This window comes from Myxine glutinosa, chromosome 1, assembly GCF_964187855.1.
Source record: "Myxine glutinosa chromosome 1, kmMyxGlut1.1, whole genome shotgun sequence".
Classification (NCBI taxonomy): Eukaryota; Metazoa; Chordata; class Myxini; order Myxiniformes; family Myxinidae; genus Myxine; species Myxine glutinosa.
In genome coordinates, this window is record NC_136261.1 from 87,962,119 (window position 1) to 87,985,086 (window position 22,968).

General features: G+C 45.5%; 2 protein-coding genes across 5 annotated transcripts in view; one reads left to right on the top strand and one right to left on the bottom strand.

The window, feature by feature from the left end:
• Positions 1-10,805, bottom strand: part of LOC137425849 (baculoviral IAP repeat-containing protein 5) — a 29,682-nt gene extending 18,877 nt beyond the window's left edge. The window contains exons 1-2 of the mRNA XM_068114583.2: positions 10,638-10,805; positions 160-269 (exon numbers count right to left, since the gene is read on the bottom strand). Of these exons, the coding sequence (XP_067970684.2) occupies positions 160-269; positions 10,638-10,766 (239 nt within the window). The 5' untranslated portion in view covers positions 10,767-10,805. The remainder of the gene's footprint in view (positions 1-159; positions 270-10,637) is intronic.
• Positions 10,806-11,112: 307 nt separating this feature from the next.
• CENPX (centromere protein X) overlaps positions 11,113-22,968 on the top strand; it is a 61,532-nt gene continuing 49,676 nt past the window's right edge. For 3 of the 4 annotated variants that reach the window (XM_078774137.1, XM_068114639.2, XM_078774129.1), the window contains exons 1-3: positions 11,114-11,351; positions 11,440-11,491; positions 21,801-21,854. In XM_078774137.1, the coding sequence (XP_078630263.1) occupies positions 11,319-11,351; positions 11,440-11,491; positions 21,801-21,854 (139 nt within the window). In that variant the 5' untranslated portion in view covers positions 11,114-11,318. Of the gene's footprint in view, positions 11,352-11,439; positions 11,492-21,800; positions 21,855-22,968 lie in introns of all 4 variants that reach the window. The other variant, XM_068114645.2, reaches the window with a different exon arrangement.

The following is a 22,968-nucleotide window of genomic DNA, read 5'->3' on the forward strand; positions in this document are numbered from 1 at the left end:
TACGGGGTTTCGGGGCATCTCTGAGCAGCTGAGGTACACTGATCCGAATATTAGAGATGTTAAAAAACACAATGAAGGAATAAACAAACTCCACAAGGCAAAAAAAAGGCACCGTTACACTGCATTAGCCACAAACCACTCTGGAACTGTGTCGTATACCTTGGATCATCATCGGGGTGCCACGAGTCTAGTTCCTTGCAGCAGAAAAAGCAGCGAGCTGCAGTTGGCGCAGACTCCGTAGCAAGACTTACAAAGCCAGCTTCAGCCATCTGCAAAACATTTTTTTTTTTTAAGAATACATTGCCAGCAGTAATTTTTGGGTTTTTTTGCTCTGTGGGTGTGGAAATCACATTGCCAATTGTGCACTTTTATTAGGTGCAGCAATTGCTAATATTGCAGCGAGTTCTATTGGTTCAAGATAATTTTCCTCAATTCTGCACCTATGGAGACAATTTCACAACATAAAAATCTGAAGTTTAACAGCACAGACCATGAGATTACCATTTCAACCAATACTGGAAAGTTCAGTCTCAGTCTCAGTCTCACTGAAGCAGTCTCCTGAAAAATGGTATACCGGTTGGTTTGCTTTGCCTTTCCAGCAGCAGTCGTAGCCGAAATCTGGAATCCATGATGCCAGTGAGAACTGACTTCTTCAGGAAAGACACTGGGATATGCACATCCATCAATTAATATGGGCAGACAGGACACCCAGCGAAATGTCCATCTGAAGAACAGCAACCTTTGTGATGCAACACCCTACGTGTGAAGCGCTAACCCGACAGCTTTATCGTCGGTAATCAAACTTAGAATCGACAGCTCAAAATACCAAATGCACTACCTTTGCAACATCGTCTTGCACTTTCTGTGGATAGTGGCACAATAGAAGATGCGATCATTTCAACAAGCTTTATTACTTCCACTGCTATTGATACTGTCCAAAACACTGCAGGAATACTATGGTATTTTTGCAGTAATACTAACCTTCCTATTTTTTGTTGCAAAACTTCCCATTTAAAGTATACTTTTCTCCTACATTTTTCCTATTTTTTGTTCCAAAACTGGTTATTTAAAACATAATTTTTCATATGCAGAAAAACAGGAAATATTATATATATATATATATATATATATATTGTAACGAATTTGAGAAGTGTAACGAATTTGAGAAGTGTAACGAATTTGAGAAGTGTAACGATTTTGAGAAAGTGTAACGAATGTGAGAAGTATGGTTTTGTTGTGTGTAACACCCTCGTAATGTAAAGAAACGTCGAAGCTCGTCCTCTTAGTTAATTTCATAAACCTACACCCAGGACACCATATATCCTTTTAAATAGTTAGTCCCTTATTCTCTGTAGGTTAAGGATGTGTTTCCCACTAGTTTGACTCTTCATTGCACCGAATTAAATAAGAGTAGGCCCCTCCGACGCCCCATGGCAGCTTCCAAGTGCCAGGTTTGCCACTTTGCTGCAATTGACTCTTTAGGCACTTTGCTGCATTTTCATCTGCCGTCCAGTTTGCTGCAATCGACTCTTTAGGCACTTTGCTGCATTTTCATCTGCCGTCCACTTTGCTGCATTTGACTCCATTACGCATGAGGTAACGACGAAGAAGAAAGGCGGGTCTCCACCTCGTCATAGAGGGGAGGAGTAAGTCGGCCCCGCTCATCCAACCCAGAACGAGGGGTTTGGCTTGAGAGGGCGGAGAGAGAACGCTTGGGGGAGGTTCGCAAAGGGTGAAGGGCGGGGCCTATATAACCCACCGCGGGACGCTCCCCGAGCAGATGAGCTGAGATGAGCTTTTACAGAGATGAGCAGATGAGCTTTTACAGAGATGAGCTTTTACAGATGAGCTTTTACAGAGATGAGCAGATGAGCTTTTACAGAGATGAGCAGATGAGCTTTTACAGAGATGAGCAGGTGAGCTTTTTGGAGAAGATTGAGGTCCGAGGAAGAGTGAGAGAGAGGTGCGGCAGATGCGCGATCCAGCTAAAGCAGCCAAGAGAGAATGAGACGTGAGGGGGTGCTGATACTGAGCAATACGCCGAGACCCTCTAGGCCCTATTGCCGGCTGTGGAGACGGGGAGCTGCCAGCTGCTGTTCGCTTTGAGCACGGAACATGGACCTCGACGGAGTGGAATTGCCCGGACCTTTCCTGCCCTGCCATCGGCTTGGACCTTCTCCTCCCTCCAGTGATTCCTGCCATCAATTCCCCCATGTAAGTGTGCCCGTTTATCCGTCTTTCATGTTGTCTTGGGGTATTAATTAAGACTGCCATATATAAGCTAATCATTGCACTATGTCTCCTGCTCCTTCAATTGCCTTATAAATCATCTTTCTTTTCATTTCTGCTTAGTGTGTATAAATAGTAATAAATCTTGTTATTCCCTACTTTGTTTTTACTTCTTCATGCTCTTTCGGTCGCTTTAGAGGTTTCCATATTGAGTGCACGTGGCGCGACTCGGCCAACGTTTGAGAATCGGGTTAGTCTTTGGTAATGCTAATGGCTCGAACGTCGGGTTGCTAAAAACCGCTCGGCAACTAACTAGACCATCCAAACCGGGGTTCGAGCGGTACTTGTCTCCCTAGTCTGCGGAGGGACGGATAAAGGTATTCGGGATAAACCCTGGGCCCATAACCCCGATCCGTTCCATCCCGCGGGATAGCGTTACAAGTGCCAGGAACGGGGAGACGGCCAGCTTAACAGGACAAGGGGCTAATCACCCCTTGCTAACGGGAGAGCCGTCCTCCGTATCCGTAACAATATATATATATATATATATATACAGTGGAACCTTGACTTACGAGTTTAATTCGTTCTGTGACCGAGCTCGTAACTCAAATTGCTCGTATCTCAAATCAAATTTCCCCATTGAAATGCATTGAAATGCTATTAATCCGTTCCAGCCCGCCAAAAACCACACCAATTTTTTTTAAAATATACAGTATATATAAAAATATCTCGCGCTTTATATTTCACCTGTATGCAGCATACAAGTTGGCAGGATGGCCTGGACTGGAGGTACGCACACTTGACTCTAAAGTCTAAACTGTCCAGCCTGGGTTTGAATCCCGACCCAGCTATAACCTGTCATGGGTGAATCACAGGCAGGGTGATTCATCAATGTGTGTACCGCTAAACTGGGCGCCCCGTTTGCGTCCCATTAGTTGTTGGATGTTAAGGATCTCACCGTGTTTTCCACAAAGAGAAGGCGAGCTATCGCCGGCACTCTGAACAAGTTGTGGCCTGGCATGCTCTTCTCCTCTGCCGTTATATACGTCCTCCTCGGCACCTCGCTCATGTTTTTCGACGATTGCGTGTTTTATATCCAAGCACAAGTTTTATATAAAACACGACGATTGCGTGTTTTATATCCACAAGTTGTGGCCTGGCATGCTCTTCTCCTCTGCCGTTATATACGTCCTCCTCGACACCTCGCTCATGTTTTTCGACGATTGCGTGTTTTATATCCAAGCACATCATCCTCTTCTTCTTCTCAGTACCGTGTTTTCCACAAAGAGAAGGCGAGCTATCGCCGGCACTCTGAACAAGTTGACGGCAGAGATACTGTACTTGCACGGCAAGATAACCACGTGACCAGAACCCACCTGGCGGCATAAATTCAAAATAACCAACATGCGAAAACAAAAATGCAGCGCTATACGTCAGAGATACTGTACTTGCACGGCAAGATAACCACGTGACCGGGTGGCGAAAGCTCGTAACTCGGATCTCGGCTCGCATCTCAAAGCAATAAACCGCCCGAGCGACGGCTCGTATCTCGAAAAACTCGTAAGTTGGGGCACTCGTAAGTCAAGGTTCCACTGTATATATATTTCCTTATGTAGTTTTCCCTATTTTTTGACTAGACATGCTACCTCGAAGCACGAGGTTATGCTTCTTCGTGAGATGGACAAATAGACGGACGGACACGACGGTTACTTTTCCATTTACTAATAGACCAGCATTGAACCCGTCTTCAATGATGGGAGTTGAACATAACTGATCTTACTTACTTTTTCCACATGCAAAATTTGCATTTATGTTTATTTAAATTATACAATGGACTATAAAGTGTAAATGTTTCATGATATTTGTTATATTATATCACCTTTATCTATCAATATTGTTGAAATGAAGATCAAATAGCTGTATGTTGAAATATGTTGAAAAAGTCAAAACTTTACATGGGGTGTACTTACTTTTTCATGTGACTGTATGTTATAGTAGAGTAATATAGTATATTGACAGTCAATACAGTAAACCCTCATCCAACGTGGGGGTTAGGTTTCTGGAAGGTGGTGCCTTCAGCACAACCATGTTGCACGGGGTTAAGAGCTTATGGGATAAATGGGGATAGGAGAACGTGGCCACAGAACAAAACATGCAGACAAATACCTTGTACGTTTTTTTGTTAATAAATACTTCAGCGGTAATATCTATACATATACTGTGCATATAAATTTGAGAGGAGTGGAGGCAGGAGGTTAATTGGTCGAGGCTGTGGATCACTGTTGCCGATCGGCACGTCGCGGGACAAAAGGTTTGTATTTAAAGCCGTCAGATGCATTTCCATAAAGAAGAAGTGCAAGATGATTCTTGCAAGAGGAACCAGTGTGCTGCCTTCTGCTCCTTGGAGATGTACCTCCAGTTACCCATTTTCTTGTAGAAAAATCTCGTTCCATTACATAAACTTGTTCAGGGGGATAGCCTTTTTCTGTAATAAAACTCAAGGAAGTCAGGCTTGAACCATGCAGCTGCCTTAATCTGCAGACCCAGCTTCACCCTTCAGCTTGACATTTTGCAGACAAAATCCGAGTGAAATTTGTGAACCACCCATTGCTTGCCTGAAATTCACTCGCTTCCTGAACCTTCATTGGCGATTACATGTTTGTATTGGTTACGCACTCTCGTATAGATATTCCATCAACCACCAAGCCCTTGTTTCACTTGATCATTGATCCACACAACAATTAAACATATGTCTTTTCAGCGAGAGAATTTCTCCTGGGAACTTGAGAAACATTTGCACTTAGGGCACGGAAGCTTTCACATGAGTGTGGATGTTATCCTCACTTGAACGAATGGTGGACTCGTTCACATGATACTCATGGCCAACCGATGCTACAAGAATCCCAACACAAAACTCGTTTAAAAATCACAATTTTCTCTGATAATGGCTGTTGTAAAAATCAACCAAGTCCACAACTTTGTCCCATAGGTAGGTTTAATAACAATCAGATCTCTGGCATCATCCTGTAAAATACAATCATGCAATATATATCAGGATCTTGGCATCATATAGGAAGGATTGATAATATTAGTCAAAGCAAGCAAGCCTAGAATATGAAAGGGTACGTACCATCCGAGTCTACATGTCATCGAATAATGTCGCAGGAGGGGCCCGAAGTCGCGGACGTCCGAGGTCTTATAGACGCCTCAGTGGCTTAAGCGAGCATCACACCTGGGTTCAACTTTGATACATTTTCACTACAATGGCATAACTATGGGATTTCTGCACTCCACTACCACTTCGAGGCTTGACATGTCTGTGCCATACTGCATTTAAGGTACAGTTTGCGGTTAAATAACGTCGAGTTAAAGAAATCTCCTGGGCACAAGCTCACTCAACCACGGCACTATGCAGACTGAAAACAGAGTGGGTGGAAGAAGATGGCGGGAGACGTCACCTCTGCTCATGGACACATCACATTCAAACCCACATATAATGAACTTTTATGCTCGTTTGGGAAATCATTGTTGCATTTATTCCAACGTGTATAAACAAATCTGCAGTGGAGGGTTTAATCAGCCGGATATATGCATATTCGGAGCCGAATTGTGCACATCGTGCTACAAACATGAAACTTGGTAAAAGTGTTCCCAGGTCATATGAATGATTTCAGATATGGAGCCACTAGGGCAAAACTGCTTTTTCCATACTTTTTTGAAAGTGTCATACGATGTCTTTCCATTGCCTATATGGAGCTAGCTTTCGACTTTATTGGCTCAGATGTGGTATGTTATCTGGTAATTTTAGACATATATAAGTATGAAAAAAAAAAAAAAAAACAAACTTGTGTACCATCATGCATGGGATATGACTTATAGTCTAGTTAGTCTAGTAGGAAGACTAGGTCCCTCTGCACCCCCCGGAGATATACTTCTAATCAGTGTTTCTAGATTGGAAAAAATGTGTAGAAAATGACTAGCTATGGCCCCAAGCTGAAAAAATGTCCCACATACCATTTTTATGCAAATTACTGCTGCAAATTTTATGCAAAATTATGCAAATTTTATGCAAATTTTTGATGAGGAGTAGAGTTGAGGGGTCTTTGAGGGCTTCATCGAGGTGCTCTCGGTTGCAAGACTGGGTCATTCTGAGAAGCACAGCAGGGTCAGAGATCATGATGTTCTCCTCCTCAGTGAATCTCTCCATCAACAGCCTCTCCATTGCCTCACACACTGTTTTGAGGCAAAAGAGGGACTTTGCGTAGGCCTTTCCACTGAGAACACCTTTGAGAGATCCACTTGTTACTAGTTGTGCCTCAAAGAGAATCTCTGCATATCCAGAACCACGCATCTTGTGTCCAGTGAGCATCCCGATGTAGTTCATGGATGTGTGGAAGGGTCCAATCGTTACTACATGACTAGCAAATTCATTTGGCCAGCGCCAGATGATGGGAAGGGCTTTCATGCAGACACCCAGATCAAATGTATTCAGGACCCATCTCTGACCCACCTCAGCAGTTGCTGCCTCGGAACGCTTCAGTAGCTCACGAACAACTGCGTTGTCTGTGATCGGTTGGTGGATAGGCGTGCAGTAGTCGACTGTTGATTTGCTGGGTGGGGGAGAACCAGTTGCAGAGGTGAAACCCCCTAGCCCAGGCACAGGCTGCAGGCCATTGCCATGCCATGCAGGCACCAGGCACAGACCGATCACAGACAACGCAGTTGTTCGTGAGCTACTGAAGCGTTCCGAGGCAGCAACTGCTGAGGTGGGTCAGAGATGGGTCCTGAATACATTTGATCTGGGTGTCTGCATGAAAGCCCTTCCCATCATCTGGCGCTGGCCAAATGAATTTGCTAGTCATGTAGTAACGATTGGACCCTTCCACACATCCATGAACTACATCGGGATGCTCACTGGACACAAGATGCGTGGTTCTGGATATGCAGAGATTCTCTTTGAGGCACAACTAGTAACAAGTGGATCTCTCAAAGGTGTTCTCAGTGGAAAGGCCTACGCAAAGTCCCTCTTTTGCCTCAAAACAGTGTGTGAGGCAATGGAGAGGCTGTTGATGGAGAGATTCACTGAGGAGGAGAACATCATGATCTCTGACCCTGCTGTGCTTCTCAGAATGACCCAGTCTTGCAACCGAGAGCACCTCGATGAAGCCCTCAAAGACCCCTCAACTCTACTCCTCATCAAAAATTTGCATAAAATTTGCATAATTTTGCATAAAATTTGCAGCAGTAATTTGCATAAAAATGGTATGTGGGACATTTTTTCAGCTTGGGGCCATAGCTAGTCATTTTCTACACATTTTTTCCAATCTAGAAACACTGATTAGAAGTATATCTCCGGGCGGTGCAGGGGGACCTAGTCTTCCTACTAGACTATTATAATTATTGCATGCCTCACACAATGCAAGAACATAGTGGATTTGAGGTCGTTCTTCTACCACATCCTCTGCTGATACAAATAACGATGGAATCCTTTGGAAAGAACAATCGAAACCCCTTTTGAGCCGAGTGCTGGTCTCATTAGTCTTCATAACAATGATGTTCCAAATGAGTCGGTCAGAAGGATGGTTGATACAGTAGAGCAGATTGGCAAATCTCAGTACCAGGCCTTCATCAAAGAAAGGCTTGTTGAATGCTCCATGCCCCCATCTGATTCCATCAAGAGAAATAAGTTACCTCTGATGCCATGCCCATTGTAAGAAGTCAACAACAGTCTCGCATGCAAATAGCCACTCTCAAGAGTGATGGTAATCTCTATTCAAGACTTTATATTGCATGCCAGACACGAGACGGCAATTTAGAAGATTTCTTCATGTTTGGAAACCAGCCATGTCCACCTTCAATATCTCATCTAGGAAACCGAAGGACAAGTGCCGAGGCTAATTTGTTGCAGAGCCTGGAAGATTTGGCCATGCCAACCGAGGAGTCCCCTTCCACGGGTGCCATAATTATCGATGGAGCTGCTAATGTGAATATGCTCAAACCAGTTACTGCAAGAACATTTGGCATCTATGCAGCTCTCCAGAAGCAACTGCAGCATGTTGGAGAATAGACATCATCGAGGATGTCCACCAAAAATATTCGTTGAAGGCATCCACACAAGAGGCATGGAAAATTAGTGAAGAAAAGTGGAATCCAACAACCCAGTCCCTGGAAATTGGCAGCAATTCCTCCATCTTGACTGAACTTTTCGTCACTAATTTTCCATGCCACTCGTGTGGATCCCTGGAAGTCCCTGGAAGCTTCACGCTGTTGAAACCAAAGCTTTCAGAATCATTGGAATCTCCCGCGATGAAGCTAACTCCGAGGGCCTTTCACTCACTCACCGCAGGCAGGTTGGTGGTCGCTGTCTTCTACCGACTCCTTTCTGGCCTAGCCCCCGCCAGCCTGGTCTGTGCTCTGCCCCCAAATACTCCTACAGGCCACACAAGATCTGCCAGCAACCCTCTTCTGGTGAAACTGCCAAATCAAGACTCTCTGCTTACCTTCACTCTTTCATTCCTCTTTTCTCCCACCTCTGGAACAAACTCCATCACTTTCTTCAACCCCACTCCTCCCTCAAGGTCTTTAAAACAGCTGTTCACCACCATCTCTTATCTTCCCTCATCCAAAACCTTCATCTTTTCTACCCCCGTTAATTCACCCCAGATCCACTTTTTTGAAATACCGACTTCTTTCCTGGAAGTCCGAGCATTGTCCATGTGTTTTATACCTCTCCCACCCCTCCCCACCCCCCTGCCCATGCCTACTCCCCCCCCCCCCCCCCCTCAAGCCCTCTCCTCCCACAGATCTCCCGATGTCCCTGCTCTCAAATGTTGTACTTGTGTGCTTCCCTCTCTCTCCCCCCCCCCCCCCCCCCATCTTGTCTCCATCTCCCTTTATCATATGTTTTGTCAGTTTGTCTTTTTGTGATTAATGTTACCTCTTACACGAGCCTCGATCTTGTATACAAAAAAAATAAATAATAATCTATCTATCTATCTATAATTCCAGTAATCTCTGTGTGTATGCGACCGCTGTTTCTCGACAACTACCGGTCCGATATACTTGAAACTTGCCAGGTATATTGCTGGGGACCCGAGGATGTGCCTTTTCAAGGTTTCATATTAATCGGACAAGTAGTTACCGAGCTATGTCCAAAAAACGATTCGACCAATCAGAGAGCAGCGAGCTACCGAGCTATGGCGATTTAGCCGTTCGCCGTTCGCTTTGGCTTTGCGAATGGACCAAACCATTTCATGTAAATAGAGGGGGGGGGGTTCTACCGTACTCGCAAGCCGTTCGCTTTGGCTTTGCGAATGGACCAACCCATTTCATGTAAATAGAGGGGGGGATTGTCACCGTACTCGCAAGCCGTTCGCTTTGGCTTTGCGAATGGACCAAACCATTTCATGTAAATAGAGGGGGGGGGGATATAATTTTAGATATATATGTAGTACGGGCATGCCCTAGTAATAATAATCTGAATATGGATTCGGATATGAGAATTATTCAATTTTTTAAGTGATACTTCACCATTGAGTGATATGGCCAACCAGGCGGAGGCATGCTCTCTACTGAGTGCCGTTCTAGTTTGTGTATGCGTTTGTTTGTCTGTCCGCTGACTTATACTTGCCTACAGGTCACAATTTTAAACCGATCTTCACGAAACTTCACCAAATGGTACAGTTCGTGGTCCGACAAAATCCTATATTTCAGGTCAAAATAGGCCAAAGGTCAACCACTTTTTTCAAATTACTAAAATCCTAAATTTTCATCCGATTGTCTTGAAATTTGAATAGGATTTACATATCAGCGAACTGAATTCAACCACCAACTATTTTGGAGATCAACATAGGCCAAAAGGTCAGCATAGGCCAAAAGGTCAACCACCTTTTCAAATTTCGAAAATTCTAAATTTTCATCCGATAGACTTGAAATTTGAATAGTATTTACACATCAGCGAACTGAATTCAACCACCAACTATTTCGCAGATCAATATTGGCCAAAAAGTCAACACAGGCCAAAAGTCAACCCCTTTTTCTCAAATTTCTAAAATCCTTAATTTTCATCCGATTTACTTGAAATTTCAATGGGATTTTCATATCGGCAAACTGAATTCAACCACCAACTATTTTTGAGATCAACACCGGCAAAAAGGTCAACATAGGCCAAAGGTCAACCACTTTTTTTCGAATTTCTAAAATCCTCAATTTCGATTGAGTGGAGTTTCTTACAGGTAACCATAGAACTCTATAATGCCACTCAAATCTTGCGTCACCTTAAAAAGTCCTTACCCACAATTTACTTGAACAAAACAATAATTGTTTTAGAGGGCATCGGAACTGATGCCTGATGGGGCACGCTGTTGAACGCACACGGAAGTTACGCGAGGTTTCCTAAGCAACCATACCTTCTCCACGCTACATGCAGTATCCGCGTCATACGGCCAACGTACGAATGTAATCACACGCAAATTATTGTCGTAAAAACGTGAGTCTTCGTAGAAAGCGCTCAGCATCTTATTTCCGATACTAGCCATCAGGAAGCGGAATCAGCGCTACCCGGCTCTATATATACCACGGGACTGTAATAGCTGAGAGAGATATTGAAATGAATGATTACAGATTGTCCATTCTCACCACTATATATAGTTTAAATATTTATTTCTGCATTTACTATTAAAATTCAACATAAACTGATATAAAAATAAAATTTTTGCGATACACCTCAAATAACATCTCGGCTAAAATGTCACACCAAAATGACAAAATGTTATCTTCCTTCAAAATTCCGCCGTTTTCTACTGATTAATTGTTCTAAATGAAATGAATAAGATATAAACGTCTCGATAACTGATATACACCCACCACCGTTTATATAGAGACAAGATACAACCGAGCGTCAGATTGAGGCGGTGTATAAACATACGAGCTGACCTTTGGTCTTATAACAAACACTGTATATCGTTAACAAGACTTGTACTGTTTGGTTTAATCTTTCGCTACTGTTACATGGAATGAGTTGTAATTTGTTAAATGGAAATGGTCCTGACGCCGTTAACCGTTATTGACATTTTCATTTTCGTAAGAACATGGAGGAAAATGAAGGCGCAAAGTTCAAAAATGTAAGCTTCTTTCGCCTGTTTAATTAAACATGTGAATGTGTGTAAAGGATCGCGTTTGTGATCGTGTCCTTCACTTCTTGCTTTGTAGGCGACAATAAGCAAGCTGATGATGATTCATTTTCAAGATGACAAGATTCGAGGTATTCGTTTGCTCAAGATTTCAAGTGTGTGCAGCTTGATCGAGTAGAGCATCGGTGTGTGTAGCTTGATTGAGTGGAGACTGGGTGTGTGCAGCTTGATCGAGTGGAGCATCGGTGTGTGTAGTTTCATTGAGTGGAGACTGGATGTGTGCAGCTTGATCGAGTGGAGCATCGGTGTGTGTAGTTTCATTGAGTGGAGACTGGGTGTGTGCAGCTTGAACGAGTGGAGCATCGGTGTGTGCAGTTTCATCGAGTGGAGCATCGGTGAGTGCAGTTTCATCGAGTGGAGACTGGGTGTGTGCAGCTTGTTCTAGTGGAGCATCGGTGTGTGTAGTTTCATTGAGTGGAGACTGGGTGTGTGCAGCTTGATCGAGTGGAGCATCGGTGTGTGTAGTTTCATTGAGTGGAGACTGGGTGTGTGCAGCTTGATCGAGTGGAGCATCGGTGTGTGTAGTTTCATTGAGTGGAGACTGGGTGTGTGCAGCTTGATCGAGTGGAGCATCGGTGTGTGTAGTTTCATTGAGTGGAGACTAAACAAGAATGTATCAATTGAATGCAGGTTTATTAGCAACAACGATGAACAATCAATCTGCAAGACAAAGAAAGTGATGGTAGATATTAGAATAAGATAATAGATACAGAATATGCAAATAACAATGCGCAGTATTACACAAGATGAGAACGCAATAGAGAACAGCACCATACAAGAGTTGTCTATCTCCCTTTCCCAAAAACGTTCAATTGTGACACAGAATAGAACGAAAACTGGAGACCGAGAAAAAGGATCACATGAGTTTATAATTGATATTCTTCTGAATTGAATCGGGCTGGTGGTTTGATAATTCGCTTCGGGCGGCCCGTCACCACCCGATCAATCGTCGGAGTCCTCTGAGGGCAGTTCGTAATTTCCTGGTCCATTGTGGGAGTCTTCGGTGGGTGGTTCACTATCGCCCTGTCCGACGCCGGAGTCCCCTCCAGCTGGTCCATCATCACCCGAACCGTCAAGGGGGCAGAAATAGGCAGTGACTGTGGAGGTGTGGCGGTGGTCTGCACATGTGGTTGGTTAGCGACTCTCACGGGTGGTGTCATCGCGGTGGAGGAGCGGAGTGTCTGTGATGGTAAGCCCGGCGCAATGACATGTTGGGGTTCACCCTTCTGGGGAGTGGTAACAGGATTGAGACAGACTCTTGGAGCGGCGATGGGTTGGGTACCAGACATTAAGTATTTCGGTACGATTGGCATAACACTTGGCATAACGCTTGGCAGCATGCCACTTTTGCCAGTCGTAGTGGGAGTTGTCATGCTGAAAGGCGTAAAACGTCGCAGGAACTTACGATTCCGGAGAGTGATTCTTCCGGAGCCATCCACCTTGACAACGTATTGATCGAATTGTTTTACCTCAATCACGGTTCCGGTCCGGTCCCATTTTCGTGGTTCCAGGCCGGTCTGGTTCTGGATCCGGACATGGTCCCCGACGGTCAGTGGAGGTAGTTTTGTCGTGTGTTCAGAGAGTCTTTCGATCTCCCTGGCATGCCGAATGCGCAAAGCTTCCTCACGATTGTTGCGTGTTTCCCGCCAGGTGTCCGATGGCAAGTATCTGCCTGGGATGATGGGTATGAAGTCCTTGACTGGCCTCTTGAAGATGATCATGGCTGGAGACAACCTAGTGTCCTGATCCGGTGCATTCCGGTACTGGAGTATTGCACGTTGGAACCGATCAGTGTCTAGTTCACCATTGGAACCAGTGTTATCGGTGATCATTCTTTTCGATGTTTTGACTGCGATCTCGGCACGACAGTTGCTGTGTGGGAAGGCAGTGGATGACAACCGATGGTTAACGCCCCACCGACGCAAGAAGTCTTGGGTGTCATGTGCCATGAATTCTGGCCCACCGTCAGATGCCAATTCGTCAGGGATACCATAAGTGGCGAAGTTCGACCGCAGACATTTCACTAGGCCTTGTGCTCCACCAGTTGTTAGCTGAATGATTGGCCAATTAGAGTAACGATCAACGGTGACCAAATAACTCCGACCCTTGTGATGAAAGTAATCTGAACAAACGTACTGGAAAGGGTAGGCAGGTTCAGCTGAGGCTGTAGGTGGAGCGCTTGGTTGCGATGGGGCCATCCGATTGCAGTGTGCGCAGCGATTGCGCATCTCATGAATCTGGGGAGTGATTCCAGGCCAAAAGATCGAGCTGCTGGCCCGGGTGGTCATAGCCGTGACTCCTTGGTGAGCAGCATGAAGATTCTCAAGGACAAGCTTCCGTAGCTTCGGTGGGATGATAATCCTCCCCTTGTAGACCACTATGCCATCAATAGTGTAGAGGTGTTCACGGAAGGGAAAGTATTCCAAAATGGACACAGGGAAATCGTCCCGACTGGCAGGTAGACCCTGCTCAATAGAATTGAGTAACTGCAGCATCTGAGTGTCACTTGCTGTTTCGTCCCGAACATTGTCCCAAGTGACGGACCGCACAGAATCGAGCGTCTTGATGGCTGCCATAGAAATAGCCATTTCCATGCCAGTGTCGTCATCTGTGGTCCACAGCCCAGTCAAGGTGTGCTGTCTTAGTGTAGTCGATGTGGCCACATCCATAATGGAGGAAATGTCATCCACCAGTGGCAGTCGTTCCGATGGTCTGGCACCCGACGGATGTCGTGAAATTGCATCTGGTACGCAGTGTCGTTTTCCCGGGATGTGGATAATTCGGAAACGATATGCTAGAGTCCTTTCTTTCAAGTTGGCAAGCCGCGTGTTATGGATGTCCTCTAATCGTCTGTCGCCAAGAAGCTTGATTAAGGGCTTGTGATCGACGGCAATAATCAGGTTCTTGCATCCCAACACAAAATACTTTACTTTTTCCAGGCTGTCCGCCACTGCTAGAGCTTCACCCTCTATCGGAGCATAGCGCGACTCCGCTGCATGGGTGAAGCGGCCTCCAGCAAGGGTGATTTTCCAGCCATCGGGGCAGCACTGTGGGGTTTCACCAGGGCATCTGCAGTGTTTTTGGAAGAGCCAGAAGCCAATCCCATCCTTCGACCAGTCAGTTGCGAGACATGTTGTCCGTTCCTTGTCAAAGATCCGTACCCCATTTGCGACTTCAGATATGATGAGTCGTTTTGATTCTTCGAATAGGGATTGTAGTGTTGCATCCCAGTAGAAGGGGGTGGATGGTTTTAGGAGGTCCCGAAAAGGTCGCATCCTCTCGGTCATGCTGAAGCAGTATGTTACCTGATTGACTAGCCCAAACCAGGAGCGAATGTCAGTAATTGTTTTTGGTGTGGGGAAGTCCTGTATCGCTTGGAGATACCTTTGGCATGGTCGTACACTGTCCATGGTGATCTCGAATCCAGCGAATTCGACCGTGTCTTGACCAAAATGGAATTTCGTCGGATTTTGCGTAATCCCATTACGGCCGCACAGGTCGAGCCAGTTGCATGTCTGAAAAAAGCTCTCTTCCAATGTGTCACTCCACATGATGGTATCATCAATACATTTGGACTTGTTTTTGAAGTCCGATACAATTTCGTCAAATCGTCTGGAGTATCCATCACCTGAAGCGATGTAACCTTGGGGAGTGGTGCAGTAACGGTATCGGCCCCATGGTGTGATGAACGTTGTCAGATGGCGGTCACATTCTCTGATTGGAACGCTGTGATAGCCATTCCAGGCGTCTGTTACCGTCTTTTTGGTGTTATGTGGCACCGCCATTGCTTGATGGAAGGGTGACTGGGTGTGGTGGGTCTCACGTGTGCAGTGCGCATTCAGTGGTTGCAGATCAACTGTCCTCCGTGGGGTCCCATCCTTCTTTGGACAGACGACCATTCTGCTGCACCATGTCACTGGTTCACCAATTGGCACCGGTTCCAGAACCCCTAACCTGATGTCGCGATCGATACCAGCCTTGACTTCTGCCTGCCAGTGTAAGGGGACAGGCACTGGGGTGTGCACCGCTTTTGGTGTTGCCTCGGGGTCAACCATCAGTGTGAGAGGCGGACCTTCCATGTGGGGTAGTGGCTGGTGTTCACAGACATTGAATGTGCTGCTTTTGTAGTACTCCAGTAGCCATTTCTCCAGCCTCTCTCGGTTCTCGTCAGTGGCCGGAAATGGGATAGATGTAGGCAGTGTAGGGGGAAGCGATCTTTCCGGGCAGTTACAATTTGCATCGATAACTGCTGCCACTGCAGCGCCAACTGTGTTGGATTCGCCAATGGTTGGGAAGCTACTAGACACGAGGCCTAGATCGACGCATGCTTCACGACTGAGATACATGTTCCGTGTGTCAGGTGAGATGTAGCAGATTTGTCGGGTTTCAATAATGTCGCCATTGGCTGTGCGACCAGACAGGTGTAGGAGCATGGCGCCGATAATCCGGACCCTTCCACTGTTAACAGCATTCATCCTCAGGTTGACAGGTAACAGGTCTTCATTACGCAGCCCGAGTTTGTGGAAAATATTAAGTCCTGTGAGGCAGCTTTGACAGCCAGTGTCGGCCATGGCCTGGAGCCTGGCCGATTTTGGTCGGGATGACAGTGGCTGGCCGAAATGGTCATAAGCTTCCTTATCGATCCGTGCTATGAGTTTTATGTACGGCTGTGGTTGAGACTTCTTCTTGGTCCAGCCAGAGAGGTGGTCAAATATATGGTGGTCGAGGTGTAGTGGAGTTGACGAGGTGGCCATGGCCCTTTTAATTTGCGGCTTCCAAATGGCCATTTCTCGTTCCGTGACAGAGCAGAGGAGATCGTGGACCTGGCTGCTTTCTTCCACATCATGAGCATCCATTGATTTGTCCGTAGGTTTGTTGTCCGCCTTTTTCGTGCCTCCCCGGCAGACATGTGCAAAATGGCCGCGAGTGGCGCATTTACTGCATGTTTTCCCGTAGGCATTGCAGAATTGACGCCTTTGGTCGATGTTCGGCTGTTTGCCATGACCAGTTTTGCCGCAATAACTACAAATGGCCGCCTGCTTGTCGGTAGTGATCAGGGCTCTTTTTTTCTTCCAGTTTTTGTATTGGCTTGCGCCATGAGCGCCTTCACTATCGAGCAAGGCATTCTGGGAACGTTTCCCTGCTTCCTTGGCCTCGACGAAAATGAGAACTTCCTCCAAGCTCATGTTCTGATTTTGATCGCCGAGAATGTCCTGTTGTATATCTTGATCGGCGAGTCCCCGACATAGGACATCGCGAACCATGTCCTTGGTGTAGTTGACATCAGTAGGGGGATTGCATGAGCATACAACAGAAAACTTGCAGATCTCAGCTTGACCAGCCAGACGGGCTGCGTAGGTACGAATTGGTTCTTCTCGGTCCTGTCGCATGTTGTGGAGGTTGACGCGGGACACCATAGTATTCTCCTCTCGGACAGCAAGGGACCGAATGGCTTGTAGTATAGCTGCCTCGTCCTTGATTTCAATGCGTGGGTTGCTGCGGTGGAGGTCACGTCGTAGGTTATCATCACAACATTCAAGGAGTTGAACGCGAACATCATTGCCGATTATCTGGGTCGCTGCCTTGTAACCATCCCATCTTCTGGTGAAATATTGCCAATCTTCGCTGGTGCCGCCGGTTTGGATACGAGGACGGCCGACTTTGTCCGGTTTGGCTGGTGCAATGGACGTGTGAGTCATGGCGTGGATGGAGAGCTGGATAGCAGCAACGGCATTGTCGGTGCTGTCAGTAACGTAGACACAGCTCGGGAAGGGGCAGACTGCAGCAGGCATCTTCAGATGAGTTGATTGTTCATAAACAAGAATGTATCAATTGAATGCAGGTTTATTAGCAACAACGATGAACAATCAATCTGCAAGACAAAGAAAGTGATGGTAGATATTAGAATAAGATAATAGATACAGAATATGCAAATAACAATGCGCAGTATTACACAAGATGAGAACGCAATAGAGAACAGCACCATACAAGAGTTGTCTAGAGACTGGGTGTGTGCAGCTTGAACGAGTGGAGCATCGGTGTGTGCAGTTTCATCGAGTGGAGCATCGGTGTGTGCAGTTTCATCGAGTGGAGACTGGGTGTGTGCAGCTTGTTCTAGTGGAGCATCGGTGTGTGTAGTTTCATTGAGTGGAGACTGGGTGTGTGCAGCTTGATCGAGTGGAGCATCGGTGTGTGTAGTTTAATTGAGTGGAGACTGGATGTGTGCAGCTTGATCGAGTGGAGCATCGGTGTGTGTAGTTTCATTGAGTGGAGACTGGGTGTGTGCAGCTTGAACGAGTGGAGCATCGGTGTGTGCAGTTTCATCGAGTGGAGCATCGGTGTGTGCAGTTTCATCGAGTGGAGACTGGGTGTGTGCAGCTTGTTCTAGTGGAGCATCGGTGTGTGTAGTTTCATTGAGTGGAGACTGGGTGTGTGCAGCTTGATCGAGTGGAGCATCGGTGTGTGTAGTTTCATTGAGTGGAGACTGGGTGTGTGCAGCTTGATCGAGTGGAGCATCGGTGTGTGTAGTTTCATTGAGTGGAGACTGGGTGTGTGCAGCTTGAACGAGTGGAGCATCGGTGTGTGCAGTTTCATCGAGTGGAGCATCGGTGAGTGCAGTTTCATCGAGTGGAGACTGGGTGTGTGCAGCTTGATCGAGTGGAGCATCGGTCTGTGCAGTTTAATCGAGTGGAGACTGGGTGTGTGCAGCTTGATCGAGTGGAGCATCGGTGTGTGTAGTTTCATTGAGTGGAGACGGTGTGTGCAGCTTGAACGAGGGGAGCATCGGTGTGTGCAGTTTCATCGAGTGGAGACTGGGTGTGTGCAGCTTGATCGAGTGGAGCATCGGTGTGTGCAGTTTCATCGAGTGGAGCATCGGTGTGTGCAGCTTGATTGAGTGGAGCCTTGCAGTCTGCAACTTGATCGAGTGGAGCATCGGTGTGTGTAGTTTCATTGAGTGGAGACTGGGTGTGTGCAGCTTGAACGAGTGGAGCATCGGTGTGTGCAGTTTCATCGAGTGGAGACTGGGTGTGTGCAGCTTGATCGAGTGGAGCATCGGTGTGTGCAGTTTAATCGAGTGGAGCATCGGTGTGTGCAGCTTGATTGAGTGGAGCCTCGCAGTCTGCAACTTGATAGAGTAGAGCATCGGTTTTTTGCAGCTTGATCGAGTGGGGCATGCAGCTTGATTGAGTGGGGCATGCAGCTTGATTGAGTGGGGCATGCAGCTTGATTGAGTGGAGCATGCAGCTTGATTGAGTGGAGCATGCAGCTTGATTGAGTGGAGCATGCAGCTTGATTGAGTGGAGCATGCAGCTTGATTGAGTGGAGCATGCAGCTTGATTGAGTGGAGCATGCAGCTTGATTGAGTGGAGCATGCAGCTTGATTGAGTGGAGCATGCAGCTTGATTGAGTGGAGCATGCGTGGGTGCAGCTTGATCGAGTGGAGCGTTGATGTGTGCAGCTTGACGCGTAGAGCCTGGGTGTGTGCAGCTTCATCGAGTGGATCATCGGTGTGTGCAGCTTGATTGAGTGGAGCGTCAGTGTGTGTAGCTTGATCGAGTGGAGACTGGGTGTGTGCAGCTTGATCGAGTGGAGCCTCGTATGTTCAGCTTGATTGAGTGGAGCCTGGGTGTGTGCAGCTTCATCGAGTGTAGTATCGGTGTGTGCAGCTTGATTGCGTGGATCCTCGGTGGGTGCAGTTTGATTGATTGGAGCCTGTTGAATGTGATCTTTGGTGTGTGCAGTTGAATGTGATTCCTTTGTATTGCGATACATCAATAGTTCTCATTACCTCCGCCACCGAAGGTGGATGGAGGTTATGTTTTCACCCATGTCTGTCTGTCTGTCTGTGAACAGGATGCCTCAAAAAGTTATGGATATTTGATTCGATTCTGGTGAAGATTCAAATTCAGACTTTTTTTTTTATTGGGATTTTTCCTGCCACCAAGCCTACAAAGCCACTCGAGGTGGGGGCTACACAAAGGAAAGAAAAGTATAGATATAGACAGAAAGATGGAATCTATTGACATTCTTCTTGAATTGAGGTAGGTTGGGGTAGAGGAGAAAGCAAGATGCAGGTAAACTGTTCCAGTGTGATGCAGTACGTGGGAAAAATCTAGAAGAATACCTCATAGTCTTACATCTCGGGACAGATACAGTGTATGAATGGGAAAAAACTGCCAAACGTGTAGAGCGACTGAAAATATGCGCAGGTGGAACAACCTGTTAGACGCTCAGAGCACATTCCATGATGATGTCGATAGAAAAGGCTCAAGGAAGCAACAGTGCGGCGGACTGAGAGAGGTTCCAGGGATGATGCCAACTCCTGTCCCACCAGAATGGCAGCACGTCACTGGATTATGTCAAGAAGGGATAGGTGACATGCAGGAGCACCAGCCCAAATATGGCAATGATACTCCATAACAGATCGTATCGTGGCCTTGTATAGATGGAGAATAGCAGCTTGACAAAGGTATCGCCGAGCACGAAATAAGCAGCCAAAGTGCTGGGAGGCTCTTTTAGCGATACCAGAGATGTACTTTTCCCAGCTGAGGTTTGAGCTGATGTCCAATCCAAGCAGACGGATAACTGGACGTTCCTGCAAGGGTGAAGAATCCAAATACAGGATTAGAAAACAACGTGATCTTGAACTAGATATAGACAACAAGTGGGTCTTGTTTTGGTTGAAAGTAACAAGCCAGTCTTTTCCCCAGGTTATCACACTCTCAAGATCCTGATTGAGAGTGGCACTGGCATGGTCATGGGTAGGATGAGACGAGGTTCCTGGGTAGGTAGTATACAGTGTTGAGTCATCTGCATAAATGCATAACTGAGAAAGAATCCAATCAGGCAGATCATTGATGTACAACAAGAACAATATTGGACCCAACACAGACCCCTGATGAACACCAGCATTAGTAGTATGGATGCGGGATGACTGTCCCTCATGTACTACAAAGATTTGGCGATTTTTAAGGAAATCAGAGATTATATCAAGCAATCTTCCAGAAATTCCGTATGATATTTGTTTATGGATGAGGCCCTTGTGCCACACTTTGTCAAAATCCTTCGAGATGTCGAGTGCAACAACCTTGGTTTCACCACGATGATCCAAAGCCCTATTCACATGTTCAGTGATGAGGGATAGAATGTGAGACATGAGAATTTTATAACTTTAAAACTGATTCTTCACGATTGAGAGATGGGGCCAAAAACCAGGATATATAGCACAATATCTCAAACAGTTGTGGACAGATTATGACGAAACTTGGGAGATGATTTGGGTAGGTGACAAGAACAAGCCGATTACATTTTGTTTCAGGTCTGGATGCAGATTCTCCCTATCGGTGGGATACAAAACGCAAAATGTTCAGCCTGACTGAGGAATGCACTCTACCAAGTGCCGTTCTAGTTTGTGATGTTTCCGATGGGATTTGAGTGAGGGAGTTGCCAGCAATTGTGTTTCTATTCCATCTTTGATGAGACTGAGCAGTGAAAAATTCCAAAATCCTTATGGCCCTGACCAACTTGGCCAAAGGTGATTTGTGGTGTACGGTTGATTGCTTTATAAGGTTATCAAAAATAGTAGTACATTGTCAGAAAATGCTATATTTGATTCACCATCTCAAATACCTTCTCAGATCATCCTCCATCCATACCCATGATATTTTCTACCACCGTTAACCTGCCAACCCTCAAGCCCACCTCATTCCAAATTTCCATTTTTTCTTTCCTAAAAGTTTCTTTCTGCATCGATCTTGTCCACCCCATGCATCATCCCTTAACCCTCATTCCTCCGCACACCCATTGTTTGTCTGAGTGTCAAATTATTGTTTTTTGTCATTCAACATTGCTGTTGGTGTCATTCCTCCCTCCTCCTCTACTGCTCCTTTTGTTCTGTTGCATCCTGATCTGCTCAGTGTTCTCGCTCTTCCACGAGCCTCGACCTTGTGTACAAAAAAACATAAGAAATTCTTGAATAAAGAATCATAATTTGCAGAAATTAGCTTGGATTTCACAACAAACAACGTTAGCGGTTTTTGAATCTCTGTTGGGATGGGCAGGGGGCGGAAAGAGGCCTATAATCCACAAGTAAGCAAACATGCAATCTCAAACTACTGAATGAGTAAGGTCATTTATTTTATTGGTTGATATTGATTTCAGGTGTTTTTATTGGCATAGCTGCTTCAGGTATTCGTAATGTTTATTCTAAGGAAAATAGAAACTGCCAGTTTGTGATTGTGCCCTGACCTGTCATGGCTGCTTTGCAAAAATGAACTTTGAGTCGTATTACTCCTCCAAGAGACTGATCACCTCCTTTTATCATTTCTGATGCTGTTCTCTTGCTTTGTGCCCATTTCCCTCCCAATTTCATCCTTGCAGTTGGTGCTGATGTGCTCAGCCTAATGGGCGAGCTTCTGCAATTATTTGTGATGGGTAATGAGTTTCTTTCGTGAAAAAGTTGTTTCATTGCACAATTTTGCTGTGAAATAATTATTTGCACTTTTATGGTCTTGCTTTGATAAGGAAATAATAAAAAAGATTTTAAAGCTCAATTAATATGGTGCTGTTTTTTTAACAATGAGATTGCTGTTTAATGATTTTAAATGCTTAATGTGCTTACCTATTGTATGACATTCGTTGAATGCTTCGAGGTTTTGTAACTTTGGCAATCTTGGTTTTTATTTGGCGCACAAAGCGCAAAGCGGAGTTAACTTCATTCTGTCTGTCAATCTATTTATGTGATTGATAAAGTACTTGATTTCAATTGAACTATATATTTTGAACGCTAGAACCAGAACATGAATCGTAAAACCAACCTGCAATTTCGCTGTACTTTGCATCTGAATTTGGCAAACTGTACGCAATCTCGTCCCGAGCGTGATTGTGCACAGATGAGTGAGAATTTTTTAGTCTGTGTCTTGTCTGGCAGTCAAACAAATTAAAACTTACTGTTTTTAGGAATTTCATAAAGGACAAAAACAACAGGCACGAAGACCTAATGTAACGTGTTAAATAAGGTGGTGAAAATGAGAGTGCGTCAGAGGTGGTAAACTTCCGATTCTATGCTTTGCATTTTTTTTTGTTCTAGATATAGACTTTAAACTTCCCCCTAAACTTCCCCCCATCCAAAACCTTGATCTTTTCTACCCCCGCTAATTTTCACCCCAGATTCCCTTTTTTGAAATACCAACTTCCTTCCTGGAATTCCTTGCAGTGTCCTTGTGTTTTATACTTCTCCCACCCCTCCCCCCTTCCCACGCCTCCTCCCCCCAAGCCCTCCCACAGATCTCCTGATGTCCCTGCTCTCGAATATTGTGTTTGTGTGCTTCCCCTTTCTTGTCTTGTCTACCGCTACCCTTATTATACGTTTTGTGTGTCTGTTTGATTTTTTGTGTGATAAATGTTAGCTCTTTCACGAGCCTCGATCCTGTATCCAAAAAAAACCAAAAAAAAACTCTGATTGCCTTTTAATTCAATTGCATATTTGAACACTGTACAACACAAATCACCTTGTTTGCACTTCAAAACCTTCAGTTTAGCAGTACTT